Source organism: Buceros rhinoceros, unplaced genomic scaffold (genome assembly GCF_000710305.1).
Source record: "Buceros rhinoceros silvestris isolate BGI_N320 unplaced genomic scaffold, ASM71030v1 scaffold7320, whole genome shotgun sequence".
In the NCBI taxonomy this organism is placed as follows: Eukaryota; Metazoa; Chordata; class Aves; order Bucerotiformes; family Bucerotidae; genus Buceros; species Buceros rhinoceros.
In genome coordinates this window covers 338-16,084 of record NW_010387796.1, presented here as the reverse complement: position 1 = coordinate 16,084, position 15,747 = coordinate 338, and the positions used below count along the sequence as shown (strand labels likewise).

The 15,747-nt window shown below is 43.3% G+C and overlaps 1 protein-coding gene across 1 annotated transcript in view; it reads left to right on the top strand.

Annotated features, from left to right (window-relative positions):
* LOC104492149 (forkhead box protein N3) overlaps window positions 1-15,135 on the top strand; it is a gene marked incomplete at its 3' end in the record, with an annotated part of 28,577 nt that extends 13,442 nt beyond the window's left edge. The window contains exon 2 of the mRNA XM_010134700.1: window positions 14,999-15,135. Within this exon, the coding sequence (XP_010133002.1) occupies window positions 14,999-15,135 (137 nt within the window). The remainder of the gene's footprint in view (window positions 1-14,998) is intronic.
* Window positions 15,136-15,747: the final 612 nt, after the last annotated feature.

Sequence of the window (15,747 nt, the reverse complement as noted above, 5' to 3'; positions counted from 1 at the left end):
AGAAAGAATTGGTGAGGGGGGGGGGGGGGGGGGTGTGATAATACAGATGGATATGGTAAGGATGGGGGGGCTATTTAGATAGAGATTTGGGCCTTAGAAGTTGAAAGTAGAAATTGGCTTTAAAATCATGTTATTTAAAATTATGGGGAGGGGAATGCACGCCGTATTTCAGAACCTTTAAGATCTTCTACAGGCTCTTTTACAGAAGTGAAAACAGCTGGAAAATTTTTCATTTAGTTGTTGTGTCGTCATGTGCCCCCACCCTCCCACGCCCCGCCTGTGATTTTTGCACCATCTCACGACTTTGTAATAGGAACACCTGAAATCCCAGCGCGCTAAAAATGCTATGAATTGGCAATACTAAAGCCAGATTCTGGAGGTTACCGTAAAGCTGTAGTGTGTCAAGTTCCTTGACACTCTTTTGGTGGTGGTGTGTTTAGTTTTGCCCTGGGGAGTCTTTTGCGAGGAAAATACAGCAATTACAGAAATCCTCTTCAGGAGGCACACGTCAGCATTTGTGGGCACTGGTGCAACTATGAGGAGAAGGACCCTTTGGAGGATGCCGGTCCTCTTCCACGGGCTGGTGCTTTGGAGCTGGTATATCTGGCTTCCTTTTGTGGGGCAAGCCACAGTGAATTTTTGCTCTGCCAGCATGCTCGAGGGCTGGTTACTGGTTTTCAGCAGAATTTAGTACATTATACAGCTCTGAAAGGCAAGGTTGCTGCTGTCACAGTTTTTCACCATCAGTAGGATGAACGGAGTCAATTATAAGGTGCCCCTTCCTTTTTACTCAGCCTTTGGATAGGACCTTCAGCAGTTCAGACATTTTCTAGCTATGTTTTTTTCTCTGTAAGGGGATCTGTACATTGTTTTTGGCTGCTTTTCACATTCAGATATTAATTTCAGATTGGTATTTTTGTGGGGTTTTTCTGTTTTAGTTCTCTCTTTTCTTACTTGCATCATCTAGAAATTGCACTGTTCCTGAATGTCTGTCTCAGGAATGCATGACAGGGGTGAGTGCTTTAAATCATCATTGCACTGTACTGAAAGTGCATTTGCTTTTTGGAAAAGAAAAAAATTGTGACCTTTTTTGAAGCAAAATTTTCATTTGTAAACCATCTGCTATTTTTGGTGTGTCAAGTATGAAGGCTTCCTGTGTGAAACCAATAGAGAAAAAGATCACAGGAGACCTGGAGCAGTGACTCAGGTCACAGCAGGCCTGTTTGCATGACACCTGTGTCATCAAAATAGCCCTGCTTTGGCATCCTTAAATTATATTTTCTTTTCATTTAGATGGTAGATCTTTTCAGAGGCGTACTTGACCATGATTAATTTGGAGGAAAACAATTTTCCATCCTTCTGAGAATATCATACATCATCTTTTCCTTGTTACTTCTGCACTCTTCACAACATCAACATCTGATGTTGGGCGAGTTGTCAATTTTCATTACTGGAGTCAATGCTCAGAAATTGTTTCTCCCTGTTTCCTTCCACTTCAGGCAGGTTAAGTCAGATAAATTCATACAGTGATGTTCAATCATTGAGCACTAATCACCCTTCTGCAATATTGATCAGCAGCCTTTTTGTATACGATGATCAGAGTGAGCAATAGCTCACTAGTAAACACCAAGGAGTGGGGGGGTCAAGATGGTGGGTTAGCCGAGTGCAGAAGATGATGCAGCTTTGCTCATCTGCAGAGGTTTCTAGACTCCATCGAACAGTGTTGAATTCTTGTTTTCCCCTCCCTGCTCCAAACACTGGTTTTCTTCTTGTTCTCGTTTCAAGCCAAGCAGTAATTGTTCCTTTCTGTGGACAGTGTGTCTTTTGAGCAGTGCCCCATTTCTCCTTCTCAGGGCTGCTGATGCTGCTGTGGTTGTCCACAGTCTCATTTTCACGAGGAGCCTGTCATTTCTTCTCTTCTTCCCGGCACGCGCACAGGCTTCCCCTGCAGCCCTGTTTCATGGGGGCTGCCTGTGAACATCACACTTGAAAATGACTGCTTGTGAGAGAATTGAGTAAAAAAGAGACTGGGGAAAACCCAAGTAGGCAGGGCTGTGGCGTGTGGGTTGAAAGCGCTTTTCCACCACCCCCACCCCCTTCCTCCGACTGTTTCCTTACTGGGTAAAAGACCTGGTCTGTGCCTGAACTTGCTGTTCTGAATAACCTCTTCTCTGCACACAGCGACTGATGCTCACATCCTGTTTGCTACCAGATTAGCTGAAAGCGCACCCTGAAGAGTGACATTTCTATTTCTGTTGGGTTTGTTTCAAATTGCAGGCTGGCTCTTTGCTGCTGCCTCCATCACGTGCCCTTTGATTCTCTTCTGTGAATTTGAGGAAACCCACTTTTCCTTTGCTTTTTGTATAAAATACCAAAATCACTGTGGGATTTGGAGTCACATCTGGAAAAATAAGGTGGACTTCAAACAGAGGAAGAGTCTGTGTTGAGTCAGGATCCTAAAGTATTCAGACTTTGATTAATATTCTGCTAATGCAGAACTAATCTGCCCAGGAAATAACATGAATAAACCTGTGAACCCTATTCTTGCCACAGTTTAGGTTTTGATCAGGGACTTGCTGGCTTCCTTGGAAAATTCCTGATTTTTTTTTTTTTCCCTTTAATTCTACACATACCAATGAGTCCTCATCTTATTTCTCTAACATGATCACTTTGCCATGTTTCATAAACTATCTGCACAATTTCAAATCTGTTTTACCAGTCAAGGTGCTCAGGGAAGCTGAAATGCAGTATTAATTACCCACTCTAAAATATGTGTGATTGAGTGGCTCGTGCTACAGAAGTTCCTCATGCCAAGCTTTGTTGCATCTGCTGCTTTTAGTGTTTTACCAGTTGAAACCCATGTAGCTGTGCTTGTAGAAAACACAGGCATCTAAAAAACCTCAAGGCAATAAAAACCCTAAAATTGACAAATCAATGTTTGAGATGCTGCATGGAGGAAGATAGTAAGAGGAATCTTCTTACAGTTTTAGTGTATCTTACTGTGAATAAAACTTTGAAGGCTAAGCAAGTTCATCTTCTTACTGTTTTTACAAGCCTGTGCTTCTACGTGGACTTCAAGTAAAAACAGAGAGGAAATGTAAGTGCATCCAAGTTAGTTTCTCCCACAATGAGAAGTTCCTGTATTGTTCATTTTAACTTACTTTTCTTTGAGGATGACTTGGATGAGACCGGGAAATGTAGTTTGCTTTCTCCCCATGCCACTGCATCCTTCTGCTGAGGACAATTTCTTTCCTGCTTCTCTCTTCCCAACCTTTGTGGTAGGATGCTTGTCTCCTGGGGATGGATGCAGGCTCCCCAGCTGTGGCACAGTGAGGGCTGGTGCCGTACACCTGCATGGAGGGCAAGGGGACTTTGCTGCCTGTGCAGGGGTGAGAGGACACACTCTGCTTAACCCACATGTCACGATGTCCACTGTTTGCGCTTGCGGTAACACTGCAGCCCTAGCTGTTACCTGCCTCTGGTGGGCTAGAGCATCTCATGGGCTGGAGTGGGAAGAGCCTTTGTGCACTTCTGCGCACGTGGGCTGCAGGACAGCTGCCAGAGGAGACCAAAGTTACAGCTAGGATGGGGAGATGGTGCGATGCTGCTTTTTGGCATCCTGGAATGTGGTAGTTGGAGGCATGCAGGTGGCTTAGCAGCCTGCTCCCCGTCTCTGCCTGGGTTTGTAATTCCCTTGCAGTCTCGAGGTGAGAGCCTTCCTGCGCTGGAAGGCTTTGATGCAGTAGAGGTGTGGTTTTTTGCTTCTCCTGGGAAGGCTTTTATGGTCAGCTCTCCAGCAGATGCAGGAAGAGGTTAGTGCTGGAGGTGGTGGTTCTCTTTCCTGGCAGCCAGGCCAGGCAGGGGCTTGCTGCTCCCTGCCTGGCCCTGTGTAGGTCTCAGCGGTGTGACTCTCAGGTGGGATTTCTTGCTTGTTTTGTGTTACAGTAGAAACAAGATGCCAAATCTTACCAGGTGACGGAAGGCCTCTGCCACAGGTGCTGCTGGTTTAGTCCCAACAGTCCCAGTGTCTGAGAGGGAGCATGCTTGCTGGAGTGGCTGGGTCTTGACCTCCCCACAGGCGACCAGTTTGCTTCTGGAGCTAAAATGGTCTTGCCCTGGTTTGCTTTCATTGCAGAGCCATTGTCCTTCCTAATTTAGGAGGCATTTCTCCAGAGCCTTGTGACAGCAGTTGGTGTTTGGAGGAAGGAGGATTGGTGTTGGCTGCTTGCAAAGGTACTAAATGAGGATTTTTGGAATCCGTGAGGTTTGGGCTTCCAGGTGCTGCTGGTTTAGTCCCAACAGTCCCAGTGTCTGAGAGGGAGCATGCTTGCTGGAGTGGCTGGGGCTTGACCTCCCCACAGGCGACCAGTTTGCTTCTGGAGCTAAAATGGGCTTGCCCTGGTTTGCTTTCATTGCAGAGCCATTGTCCTTCCTAATTTAGGAGGCATTTCTCCAGAGCCTTGTGACAGCAGTTGGTGTTTGGAGGAAGGAGGATTGGTGTTGGCTGCTTGCAAAGGTACTAAATGAGGTTTTTTGGAATCTGTGAGGTTTGGGCTTCTGACTTTTGGTCTGTTGAGGCTCCTGAAACTGGACCCTGCCCTGGCAGGTTTGTGTGGATTTGTGCTGTGTGAGCATGGTGAAAAGCTTCAAATGCAGTCAAGAAGTTGCCTGATTTTGGAGGATGTTTACAGCATGGGAGGGTGTCTTGGTTTGCTTTCCAGGGTTTCATTCAGTCATGAGGAAGGGGAGAAGGAAAGAGAAACTGTAGTAGAAAATAACTATCTCTGAACTTAGTGTGGAATGGGAGACAAGCAGAGTAGAGTATTTGTGTGTATGTGGCAGAAATAATTTGTGTGTTGATTGGTAGATGTGGAGTAACGCTGAGGTCTCTGTTGCAGGAGATGGTTTTTCTTCAGCACATGTCTGCTACAGGTGGCAGGGATCTGCTGAGGCTACCAAGTAGAGCTTTGTTTCCCTAGAGAGCCATGGGGCACTCAGAAACCCCACATCCAGGCAGCCTCTGAAACTGTTTATCGAAGTGCCTGTTTTTCCCTGCAATTCATGTGAACCAATGTTAAATACTAAGCAAGGAAAAACCCTACATTAAATAAATGGTTATGGAAAAAATGGTTCAAATCCATTAGCTTTTGTCAGGTCTTCCTTATTTCTATTTGTCACTGCTAATGGATTTAGTGCAATCTGCTCCCTTCCACCCATCTCTGCAAGCTGTTAACCCCTTCCCTTGGAAATTCACTCACTGGCTTATTTCATCATTAATACACTAGTAGGCAAAAAATGACCCATAAACCTTCAGCACAGATATAAATGTTGAATAATTCTTTTTTAATATATGTTGTGTGCAGGGTTGTGTTTTGATATTGTCACTAGTTTTTTATACACAATGTAAGTATAGATTTGTAAGAAAAGGCAGTTTGTGTCTCTTCCAGTTGTGTAATCTAGATAACGTGAAGAGTATTGGCTGACCAGTGGGTGTTTAAATGAGTGCTCCTCTGACATGAAGTTAGCATGCCCCACTAAATGGGCTGTTAGTCTGGAGTCCCAGGGATTTTTTTTTTCTTTTACTTTCGACTTTATGGATGACCTTGAGCACTTAACTTCTCTTTTGTTCTTTTGTTTCTGTTTCCTCAATTTTCTTTTCAATAGAGTAGAGATAATTACACTTTCCATGTACACACAAATTCTACAGACTGAAACAGCATTATTAATGCTACTTGCTACCTAATCTCTCTCAAGTATGCCATGTGATTGCCTGTCATGCTGACAAGCTTGTCTTCTGAGCTCTCCTTCCTTCCCAGCTCAGTCTCCCTGTGTCTCTTTGATCTTGCACTTTGTTCCTCCCTAGCAGTGTCACAGCCTGTCTTCAGCGCTTGGACTTTGCCTGGCCTGAGAAAGCTTTGTGGAACATCTGGGGTTGCTAGGCACTAGCGTGAAACAACATATTACTACTTTATATAGGAGCCAGGCATTGTTTAAGGGCAGTTAATGACACTGCTTTGTTCAGTTGCTTCCAGGATTTTCATATGGCAGCCTAATTGCTTTATAGGGTGGTTTGCATATAAACTCAACAAGGAGACATTTAACAGCCTGATTATGGCTCTTGGAGTTAGGTGACATAATGCAAACACCTCCTGAGGCTGTTAGAGGGAACATTTTACAATGAGAGTGGTGGGAAGCTAATGTGGTGGGCAGATCCACTGCTGGCTCTAGTCAGTAGGATTCTGTGAGCTTACGAGTACTAATGGACATACAGGTGCTGGAGGAGCTAGAGAAGTGCCCCTTGTGGGATCAGGAGCCTGGTGAAGTGCCTTGTGTTGGTAGTCTTTGACAAAAGCTCAGACTTGCTGGGTGTCTGGGTCACACCCTAGAAGACCTTTCGAATGTCTCTGCTCAGGAGGTGAAGTACCAAGGTAAAAATGCCTTAATTTGTGTAAAACCCAAGCTGTGTGTGCAGTAACTCCTTGCTGTCTCACAGCCATTGCTGTGAGATGTTCCCCACTGTTTCTTTGCTCTGCTTCTGGCAGGTAGACAAGGCCTTAGGATCTGTGGCTGTACTTCCAGGGTGCTCTTTGGTGGCTGGTGTGAGGGCCAACCTCTAAAGGCACCACTGAAGGGGACAGGACCCTTCTCTCTCATAGGACAAAGAAAACTTCTCGTATGTCTTGTGCTGCTGAGTCTTGAACTCCTTTAACATTGGAAGGCCACTGGATAGTGAGCGTTTCGGTAGCTCTTTCTCATGTTGCAGTATCTTGCACTGCATCTTGTCTGTGAAAAAAGTTTTTTTGTTTTTGACTGTGGACATCCACAGCCTTTTGTTTTCTCCAACTGTTACTCCACAGAGCTGGTCTGGCCTCTCTATTCCTGTAGCATTGTTTATTTGCACGCTTAGCTTCCCGTTTGGTTTGGGAGTTTTTGTTCTATTTAATTTTGAAGCTAAGTAGTCCTTTTCCACTATAATCATACTTCTCATTCTCAGTGAAGTTACTTACCCACCCAGCCTCTCCAGTCAGAAAGGCAGTGACCATTTTGTAACTGGAAGGATACATATGGTTAATGCCCCTGCACCACTTGGGTAGGAACAGGCCACTTTCCCAAAGGCAACCGTGGTGTTTAAAATGTTGATGGCTGTGTTGGTGTCTGGGGTAGCTCGTTGAGCAAGTGAGCTAAAATACTGAGAGATGAACATGAAAGCAGAGGCTTGGACTTGTGCGATTTGAACTAATGGATTTTTTTACTGGAAGCAAAATAAGATTTAAAAAGCCCCAACATTTTGTTTTCTGGAGAAAAGCCAGTGATTTCTTGATGCAACCAGTTTACTTGGGTTGAACAGTATCCCTCAGCAAGCCTTCCCATCAAACCGTTGATTTCATGCATTAAATAAGCATACGTTTATGGTCACATAATTGTGTGTTAGCTGGTCACAGCTCTCTGTCAGCTTTGAGCTTGAGCTGAACTGTGACTGCTGGTTTACCGAAGAACTACTTCAAAACATGCAGGAGAAGTGGGTGTGAGGGTTTTGTTATGCTGCATGCAAATACTACTTTAGTTTCCTCTTGGTATCAAGCATTGCCAAACTTTCCTCAAAAGAACAGGGGAAGTTTCGAACTCTTTAGAGTTCATAGGTAAGGGGGATTTTGTGTGAGACTTTTTGAAAGTTGAATGCTTACCATGCAGTTGTTACTCTCATTAAAATTGCTATTAAGGTCTATAGTGCAATTCTTCAAAACTGGCCATGTAGAATTTCACTGGTCTGTGCTAGTAATGTTGGAAGAGAATGAAGAAAATGTACCCTTAAACTGCATAAATAGTGATTTGTAATGTTTGTGTGAGATTACTGTGGATCTAAGGAATGTGCTTTATAATAATAGCAATTGTTGGCAGTGGCTTTGTTTTTCTTTCTTTAAGAATTCCTTAGCAGTTGTATTTCTTTAAAACAAACAAACACCCCTCCCCCCAAAAAACAGCTGACCTCAGATGATTCAAATGCTGTGTTTGTGTCTTTCTGCAAATGATTTCATTTGTTTAAAAAAGGAGTAGAGAACCCACCAAGGTGTACATAGTTGTTAAAGAGGATAAGAGTTTACTATTATCTGTGACCGCTCCTAAAAACTGTTTAAAACTGGAGAACCAACCTAGGCAAGTAGAGCAAGCGACATTATCTCTGTCTTGGTAGCTTGAAGCACCGATGAGTAAAGCTGACCAACAGAGTTGAACAGACCAGCTTCAGTATGTTAATCTTAAATCTTCCTGAGCATTTGCCAGCTAAGTAGTTGAAAATTGTAGTATCTTTCCCCAGTTTTGATACTAGTATGCTAGCTCTGCCTTATGTAAGTGAAGGAACTACAGTTCTGAGTTTGTCCTGGTTTAGCAGTGATACTCTGTGTTCAGAGGATGATGCTAACATGAGGGATGGGTAGCTGAACCAAAAAGTAACATGCACTATGTTCTGCATTGCTGTCTGCAAGTGAATAGCACAGAGCTGGCCTTTGAGTAGTGTTCCTGGTTGCATGTGTTCTCTGGGTATTGAGAAGCCTCTCTGCTATTGCTGTTGCAGTGCTGATTCAACGCAACATCTACGGTCGCAGCAGACTTGTGTTTTCTAGTCCTGGTGAATTTTGTAATCGTGAGCCACTTGTTTTCCATAGTGCCTCCACAACGTTTGCAAACCTTCAAGCATAGCAGCACATTTGGTGAAGGATGTGTGATCTATGTTGTATTGCAGAATGGTTTTTAAGTCACTTGGCAAGTGTCTGTGTGAAGTGCAATGAAGTTATTTAAGCAAGTAATTCTCTGTTGGGGTGGATTTTGGACTGATTATTGTGTTCCTCTTTGTGCGTTTCAGAGATGAAGGCAGGGTGTCATAAGGTGCCATTTAGAAAGTATTTTAGTTTCCTTCCTTGTGCCTCTACCTCCTCACAATAGTCCCTAACCTTTCTTACAAAAATAGATCTTTTTGTAAGGTGAGAAGAGGAAAATTTTTGTGTAGGAGGAATTCTTGATGTTTGCTGTCTCTGGGAACCAACCAGCAACCTGTTTCAGTCAAGATTTCCGAAACTGCTGTGTTTTGGGTGACTGCAGTGTCAGATGGTGGGTGAAATATGCTGCTCTTTTTGTGGGTAGACATTCCCATTATGCAGGTTCTCTTGGAAGCCTGTTTGAGTCCTGCTGCCTGACAGCCCTGGCTGTGCTCTCATCACACCCAGAAGTTTCATCTGTAGGTGTGAGCAGTCCGCAGTGGTTCCAGGGACAGAGCACCTGTGGAGGCTGATGACTTCATGCCACCTTATTAGACGTGTTGCAGACAGAAGTTGAGAAATGTTCTTGCTTGTACTTTATGCACAGAAAACTATTTCTGGTCTAAAACAACTACTTTTCCAGATTCTGGTCCTGTCTGTAGTTACTCAAGTGGTTGTTTTAAATTCTGTGGTGACATCATGGATATTTCTATTGCCCAATTCTTTCTGATCCTATAGAAATACTTCCGTGTTCTCATGGTTTACTTGGACACCTGTAGAAGCTGTATGGCATTCTCTTGAATAAAACTGATGGCAAATCTGTGTGAAGGGTTTGCTTCAAGCCTGCTGTTGCACGGTAACTCAATGAGCTCAGTATAAATATTTCTTCAGAGTCAGAACCTTTGATACCCAGTAATCTCTCCACTATTATTTGCAAAGAGGTCATTTGCCATAGCAATAGTAGATTTCATCCATGAGAGCAAACCCTTGAATCACTAATGGTGAATACTGACACCAAAAGGTTCTTTACCACTGCAGAAGGTGTCCTTAGTGTTATTTGCAGGTCCTGTGTTAACAACTGCAGCAACTTACACTGAGCTAGGCAGGGACCGGTAAGACACAGGGGTGTGATTTCACATTTTGATAGCTTGGGACTGCAGATGCTAGTTGTAAATGCACTTTTTTTAGTGTAGTAGGACATTTCTGCTTTTTCTGTTTGCTTTTACAGTGCTGGAAGCACCCCTGTAACCAGCATGGCATATTTCTCAAAGGTGGTGTGTATTTACACCACCTCAGCCTCGGTAGCTGCTGGGTGCCTTATTCATACTGCTGACAGTTTTGGTTCAGGACAGTCTGGCCACAGGCCCTCTTATCCCCTCCTGATTTGGTAGTGGAGAAGAAAAAGGGCAGATCTGCTCAGCGGGAAGTAGCAAGGTCCTTAACTCAGTTTAGTTTAATAATTCTCAGCTTGCTGGCATAGCTTGGGCTCTCACATGCTTGCTGGACTTTTTGTTTTGTGTGGGGTGTTGTTTTTTTGGGTTTGGGTTTTTTTTTTTTTTGGTGTTTCTTCTCCCAGTCTCTGCTCTGAGCCTCCCCGTGGCGGTGCCCAGCATCTCTGTGTGTCTGATCTCAGCTGCACGACTCTCTTGGTCTTTCCTCTGGGGCCACGTGTGCTAGCTTTGCTGCCCAGCTCACCCCAGCTCTCCCTGTTCTATGTCACATCAGTTTTCCTGTTCCTCTTCGGAGCTGCTTTGTGTCCAGCCGGAGTCCTAGTTTTCCTTTCTTGGTGTGCTGTTCCTAGAGATTCATCAGGATGTAACCACGGCTCCTGCTGCAGAAGGGGAAAGCTCCTGTTTCCCTCCTGGCTCCCCTCATCTACTGCCTGCTTTGCAGCAGTGCTGAGTGCTCATTAGATCCTTCATGTGAGCCAGCTTAATGAGTTTAAATGACATAAAATTGTGCCAGCAAAATAGGGTTTTTTTGAGGAAAATGACTGAAATGGTCTTGTGAAAGTAGGGCCAGGCACATGCAAGAGGGCAGGAAGAACAGTGCAGCAAGAACCAGGGCAGCAGCAGCAGCAGCAGCTCAGACCCTCCATACACTATGTCACTTTTGGGGAATTTTCCCTTGGGGGTCTGTTCCCTTAGGGACCCTCTCAGTGGTGATGCTGCTGCAAGACATACGGGCACCTGAAGATGCTCCTCCCTGGTTTCAGTGCAGTCCTGTGCAGATTCAAAACAAACGTGTAACCGGAGTTTCAGAAGGTGCAATTTGAAATTGCCAGCATTCCTCTGAGCCCACGTTTTGCAGTTCCTGTATGTGCTCTTTTACCAAAGCTTTATTTTGGGCAGACGCTTTGTATGGCAATGAAAAGAACAATCCTGGAAAAAAGCTGCGTTCCTAACACATTTCAAGTCTGTGCTAAAATAAGCAGGGAACAGAATTCCTCAAATATTTTTCTGGCATTTTTATATAGGCAAGGTACTCTTTTTTTTTTTTTTTCCTTTTGCCCCAGCCATTGGTCTTGGAAAGAGCTCAATGCACAATTTTATATAGTGAGCTTTGGGCAGACAATAGGTGATATGTAAGGCCAGGCAGTTAGCCGTGAGGTATACGGAAAGAAAATCTTCATAATGTTGAGTTTTAATAGTGAATAATGCTGTTATCCCCAATCCCAACTATTACAACTGAAAGAGCTGACAAGCAGCATTTTAATGATTTTATTTTTAAATTCCAAAGTGGTTTTTTTTTTTCCGACTCTACTAAAAGATGACCAAACATTTTTCTTTGGATCGTAACAGATTATGTAAAGTAGGATTTTAAAACTTTTTTTATGCAGTCTGTTGGGAGAAAAAACAATGGGACACTGGAGTGTTGTGTACATTTTCACGGTAATGCACTGGTTTTAATGGTTGGAGTGGAATCAGGTTTGTATATTTATGAGAAATAGCAAATGAATTAATAAGTTGGGATTTAGTACACAATATCCCAGTACAATCTACTTTTCTATTAAGTGACAGAAAAAGGCATAAGAATTTCTTAATAGAAAAGATAATTAGGAATTTTTTTAAAGAAAAAGTCAGTCATAAACTTTTAGGGGGCAGCTTCTACATGTTGCTGTCTCTCCTCATTGGCACCTCTGAAATAACTTACTTGCAACTATAGCCTGCAACTCAAGGCGAAGGAGACTTCTAGTAATACTCCCCTTGCTTCTAATATCCTTAAACGTGAATGCAGCAGCAGGAACCTGTGATTGGAGGGAGGGAGGTGGCTGTGCCTGGCCGTGAGAGGAGGCTTTGTCGGAAGGTCTGAAAGCACTCCAGTGCTGAGACGATCAGGGGCTGTTACTCACTCCTTGGTCACTTGTTGCTTGGGAGACAAATGTAATCGAGGGTTTGTGTTGGGTGTTTTTTCCCTTCCTTGTCTTGGAGCCACTATTGACTTTTGACTTGAAGGAGGTAGAGAAGCAGCACGCCAAGTGTCACAAGATGGAAATTAATCACTAACCGATGGGTCCGAGTTCCAGGGATTTCCTTTCCTCTGATTGCTCTGTGTATGAGAAGACTAATGACATGTCTAACAGACAGTTAACACAGCTCTTCACACCTCCAACAGTCAAGAAGGATTCTTAACGGAATGACACTTCAGCTTTCATTTCTGCTCTCTTGTGTGATTGTGAAAAAACAAAAATAAGTATCTTAAAAAAGGAACTGGAGAGTTTTGCCTTAAATTGCATTTGGTTTCGCTGCTAAATTATAAGTCAGCTCAGCTGCAGTGGAAGTATAGCATATCTGCCTTCCCAGTGTTTCTTTTAACAAGGAGTATAATTCTTCTCAATACTTTTTGTGTGAGAGAGTTTCTGGTTTTCAGTGAGATTATTTTTGACTTTTGAAGAATATGGACAAGCCAAACAATTTTAGCTTAACAGTAATGAAAGGTTTTGAAGTTACTGTGCAGTAGTGACTTCGTCTTGTAAGGCTCTCAATTTGAACTAACTGATAGGTTTTGGGGAGTAATCTCTTCCAGGTAGATGAAAAGGCTGTCTTGGAAGTAAATGAAAAAACAGCAAAGTTTGGAAAAAATGTTGTTCCAGTAAGTACAAATAAGGTAGATGGTATTTAAGTGTAGCTTTTTTTCTAAGCTTATCCCATGCTGTAAGGAGTAAGGAATCCAGCAAAGGTTTTCTCCTGAAAAACGTTCCTAGTTTTGCATGTTGCTTGCTTAAAAGGAAATTTTATGATGTTCTTGCTCTGGCTCTTGGATGGAGCATGGAAGTGGAATTTCAGATGTTTGGATTCTATTTTCGACTCTGTCCTTTTCCTAAAAAGTCACTTACCAGGCTTATCATGTCAAGTCTCTGGCTCTTGGTCCCATATTTAAATGAGAGCTAAACATAACAACTTCATCTTTTTGCAAACTGGTGGCACACAGCTTTCACCACTGACATGAGCAGTGGATCTTTCGGTCATCTGCTGCAGTGCGTCACTGAGATAAAAGCCCAAGAGTATTGCTTACTCACTCTAGCATCCTGAATCTTGGACTTTTTGGCCATGCCTCTTCACTTTGAGAGCTGGAGGATACCTCCTCTCAAGACTGTGTAGTGGTCTTCTGGTAGGATGCCCTTGGGAAGCAAGGGGAGAGAAACGCTTGAACCCTGTCATCCAGGAGCGGCTTGATCCCATGTTTCTGGTTCCACCAGCGCGGCATGAAGAATACAGTTGCTTCTTCATCCCCTCCAGCAGCTGTGCTTGTTCCTGAAAGAAAGCAGTTGCATCTCCTGTGGGTTGTGCCAGCCATTCTCCTTTTCTTTCAAGCCAAGTCTCATATGGTGCTTTGAACTTGCTAGATGCTCTCATACAGACATCCAGTGACAATGGGAAAGATTTTTCTTTATAAATTTTCTATTTTGTGGGGGAATTTAGTGCAGGTTTGCTGTCTGTAAGCTTGGAAGGAGGTCTGTGAGCACTTTGCCGGTTACACTATGTATCCTAAAGTCATCTGTGAGAGAGAGGAGTGCTTAGGAGTTAGTAGGGCTCCAGAAAGATAACAAGTTTTTGGAAGGAAACAAGTGTCTGGTTTTGGTCTTTCCTGTGAGTTTAGAAAATAACATTCCACTTTTGACATGACTGATACTTGTGTGTTTTTGTTCTTCAGCACGTGAAACCAAGAGCCTTATGCTACTCTCAGAAGTTAGAGTTAAAAAAAAAAAGGAGATGGTTCCAGGTTGAAAAGCAGGTAGAGGTCTCACAGCCTTCCCTGCCTGCTCCAGAAAATGTCAACATTTACCAAAACTCTTATCATAATGCCTTGATAGCCCAACAGCAGAGTTCAGTCAATAATTAGGATTGCTGTTTGGTTTTACGTATGCTCAAGCAGGCCAAGGCTGCTCCTGAGCTATCATTTTGTATGTTTTCTTAGGGGAGCCAAGAGCAAATTTATTTTGAGAAATCACACAAAACAATTCAGAATACCTGCACCCTGACCTCTGATGGGATTGAGACAAGAACTGGAATTGCACTGCTTGTAACTGCAGAATAAATAGTCCTTGCATTAGATTGACTGCTTGAGTTGCTCTCTGTGTCTGGAAAGTGTAATTGCAGTAACTGTTGATTTAACTGATTACAATTTCACAACACCCTTAAATGGCTTAAAATCTGATTATACTGTGGGTGCTTTTTTGTTTGTTTTGGGGGTTTTGGTTATTTTTTTCCCCTTAGGGGAGAAAAGATGATTAATTTCCTCTGGTAGTATAATGGCACTGATGTCATGGGGGTTGAAGGATTAAGTCCTTTTATTTTTAAAACAGTTGCTCCTTTTTAAAACAGTCCTTCTTTTTAGCCCTGTTTGTTAGTATAACAGAAAAATGAGAAGAAAGGAACTTCCAGAAAGAATCTAGTTTTCTTCAAAGTTTCCATTTGACCTTAACAGTAGTTTCTTATTTTTCCAATGTGGGGTGATGGGGAAATTGCCAGATATTATTAAATCATATTAATTAGTAACAAGGGTGGGGTGGAGGGTGGGCACAAGCAAACAAACATTCGTTCTTAGGTTTTTTTGTCCCCAGAACTGTGATTTAAATCATACCATTGCAATGTATTATCAATGGAGCAATAATCTTCGGCAAGTAAAGTGTGTTCACTTCTATCAGGCAAAAAACCCAAACCAGACAAATACTGATAAATAAATAAGGCTTTGCCATTAGACCAAATATTTGATTTTTTTTTTTAATTCTTTTTTCTTTGCAGAGTATTGGAAAGGGGTCCTTGTGGTGTATAGACCCAGAATATAGACAAAATCTTATTCAGGCTTTGAAAAAGACACCCTATCACCCATATTCGCATGTGTTCAATACACCTCCCACATCTCCTCAGGCATATCAAAGGTAAGAACTAGATGCATTTTACAACTCTAAATGTTTTCATCCACTGTGGCGTATGATTGATTCTTGGGTAAGACATTAAGTGACAGAGTTTGGGAACGTGCTAGTGAAGAATGCCGGGGAGTGCTGGCGGCAGACTGGTCTGGCTCAGCATGTGTCCAGGATGCCCTACCTGCCCACCCCACTGTGTGGCAGTCCCCTGAGCAGAGCTTGCAGTCCTCCTGTGTGAGCCACAGAGTCTTCTGGCAAAAGAACACCCAAAATTAAAATGCGTGTGAGCAAATGGCAAGCTGAACTGTCTGCTTAGCCCCTTTGTGGTAGGTGAAAGCACAGTACCCTTGCTCAGAGGAGGTGGGCTCAGCTTTTCCCCCAGGTGAGCTACAGGACCTTGCTTTGGCTATGCAGCTCTTGGGTCTCCACATCAGCCCTGCGCCCAGGTGACTCAAACAGCCCTTGTTGCAGTTACACGCTCCCAGTGAGCGCCTGCCCTCGGGGTTATCCCAGAGGGGTGTGGGGCAGAGCAAGAGCTCTCTTGTTTTTCTGCCTGGTTTCAGTGAAGTAGGCGAGGGGTAGAGTGGTTTTTTGGTTTGGGTGGTCTATTTTTTTTCTTTTCAT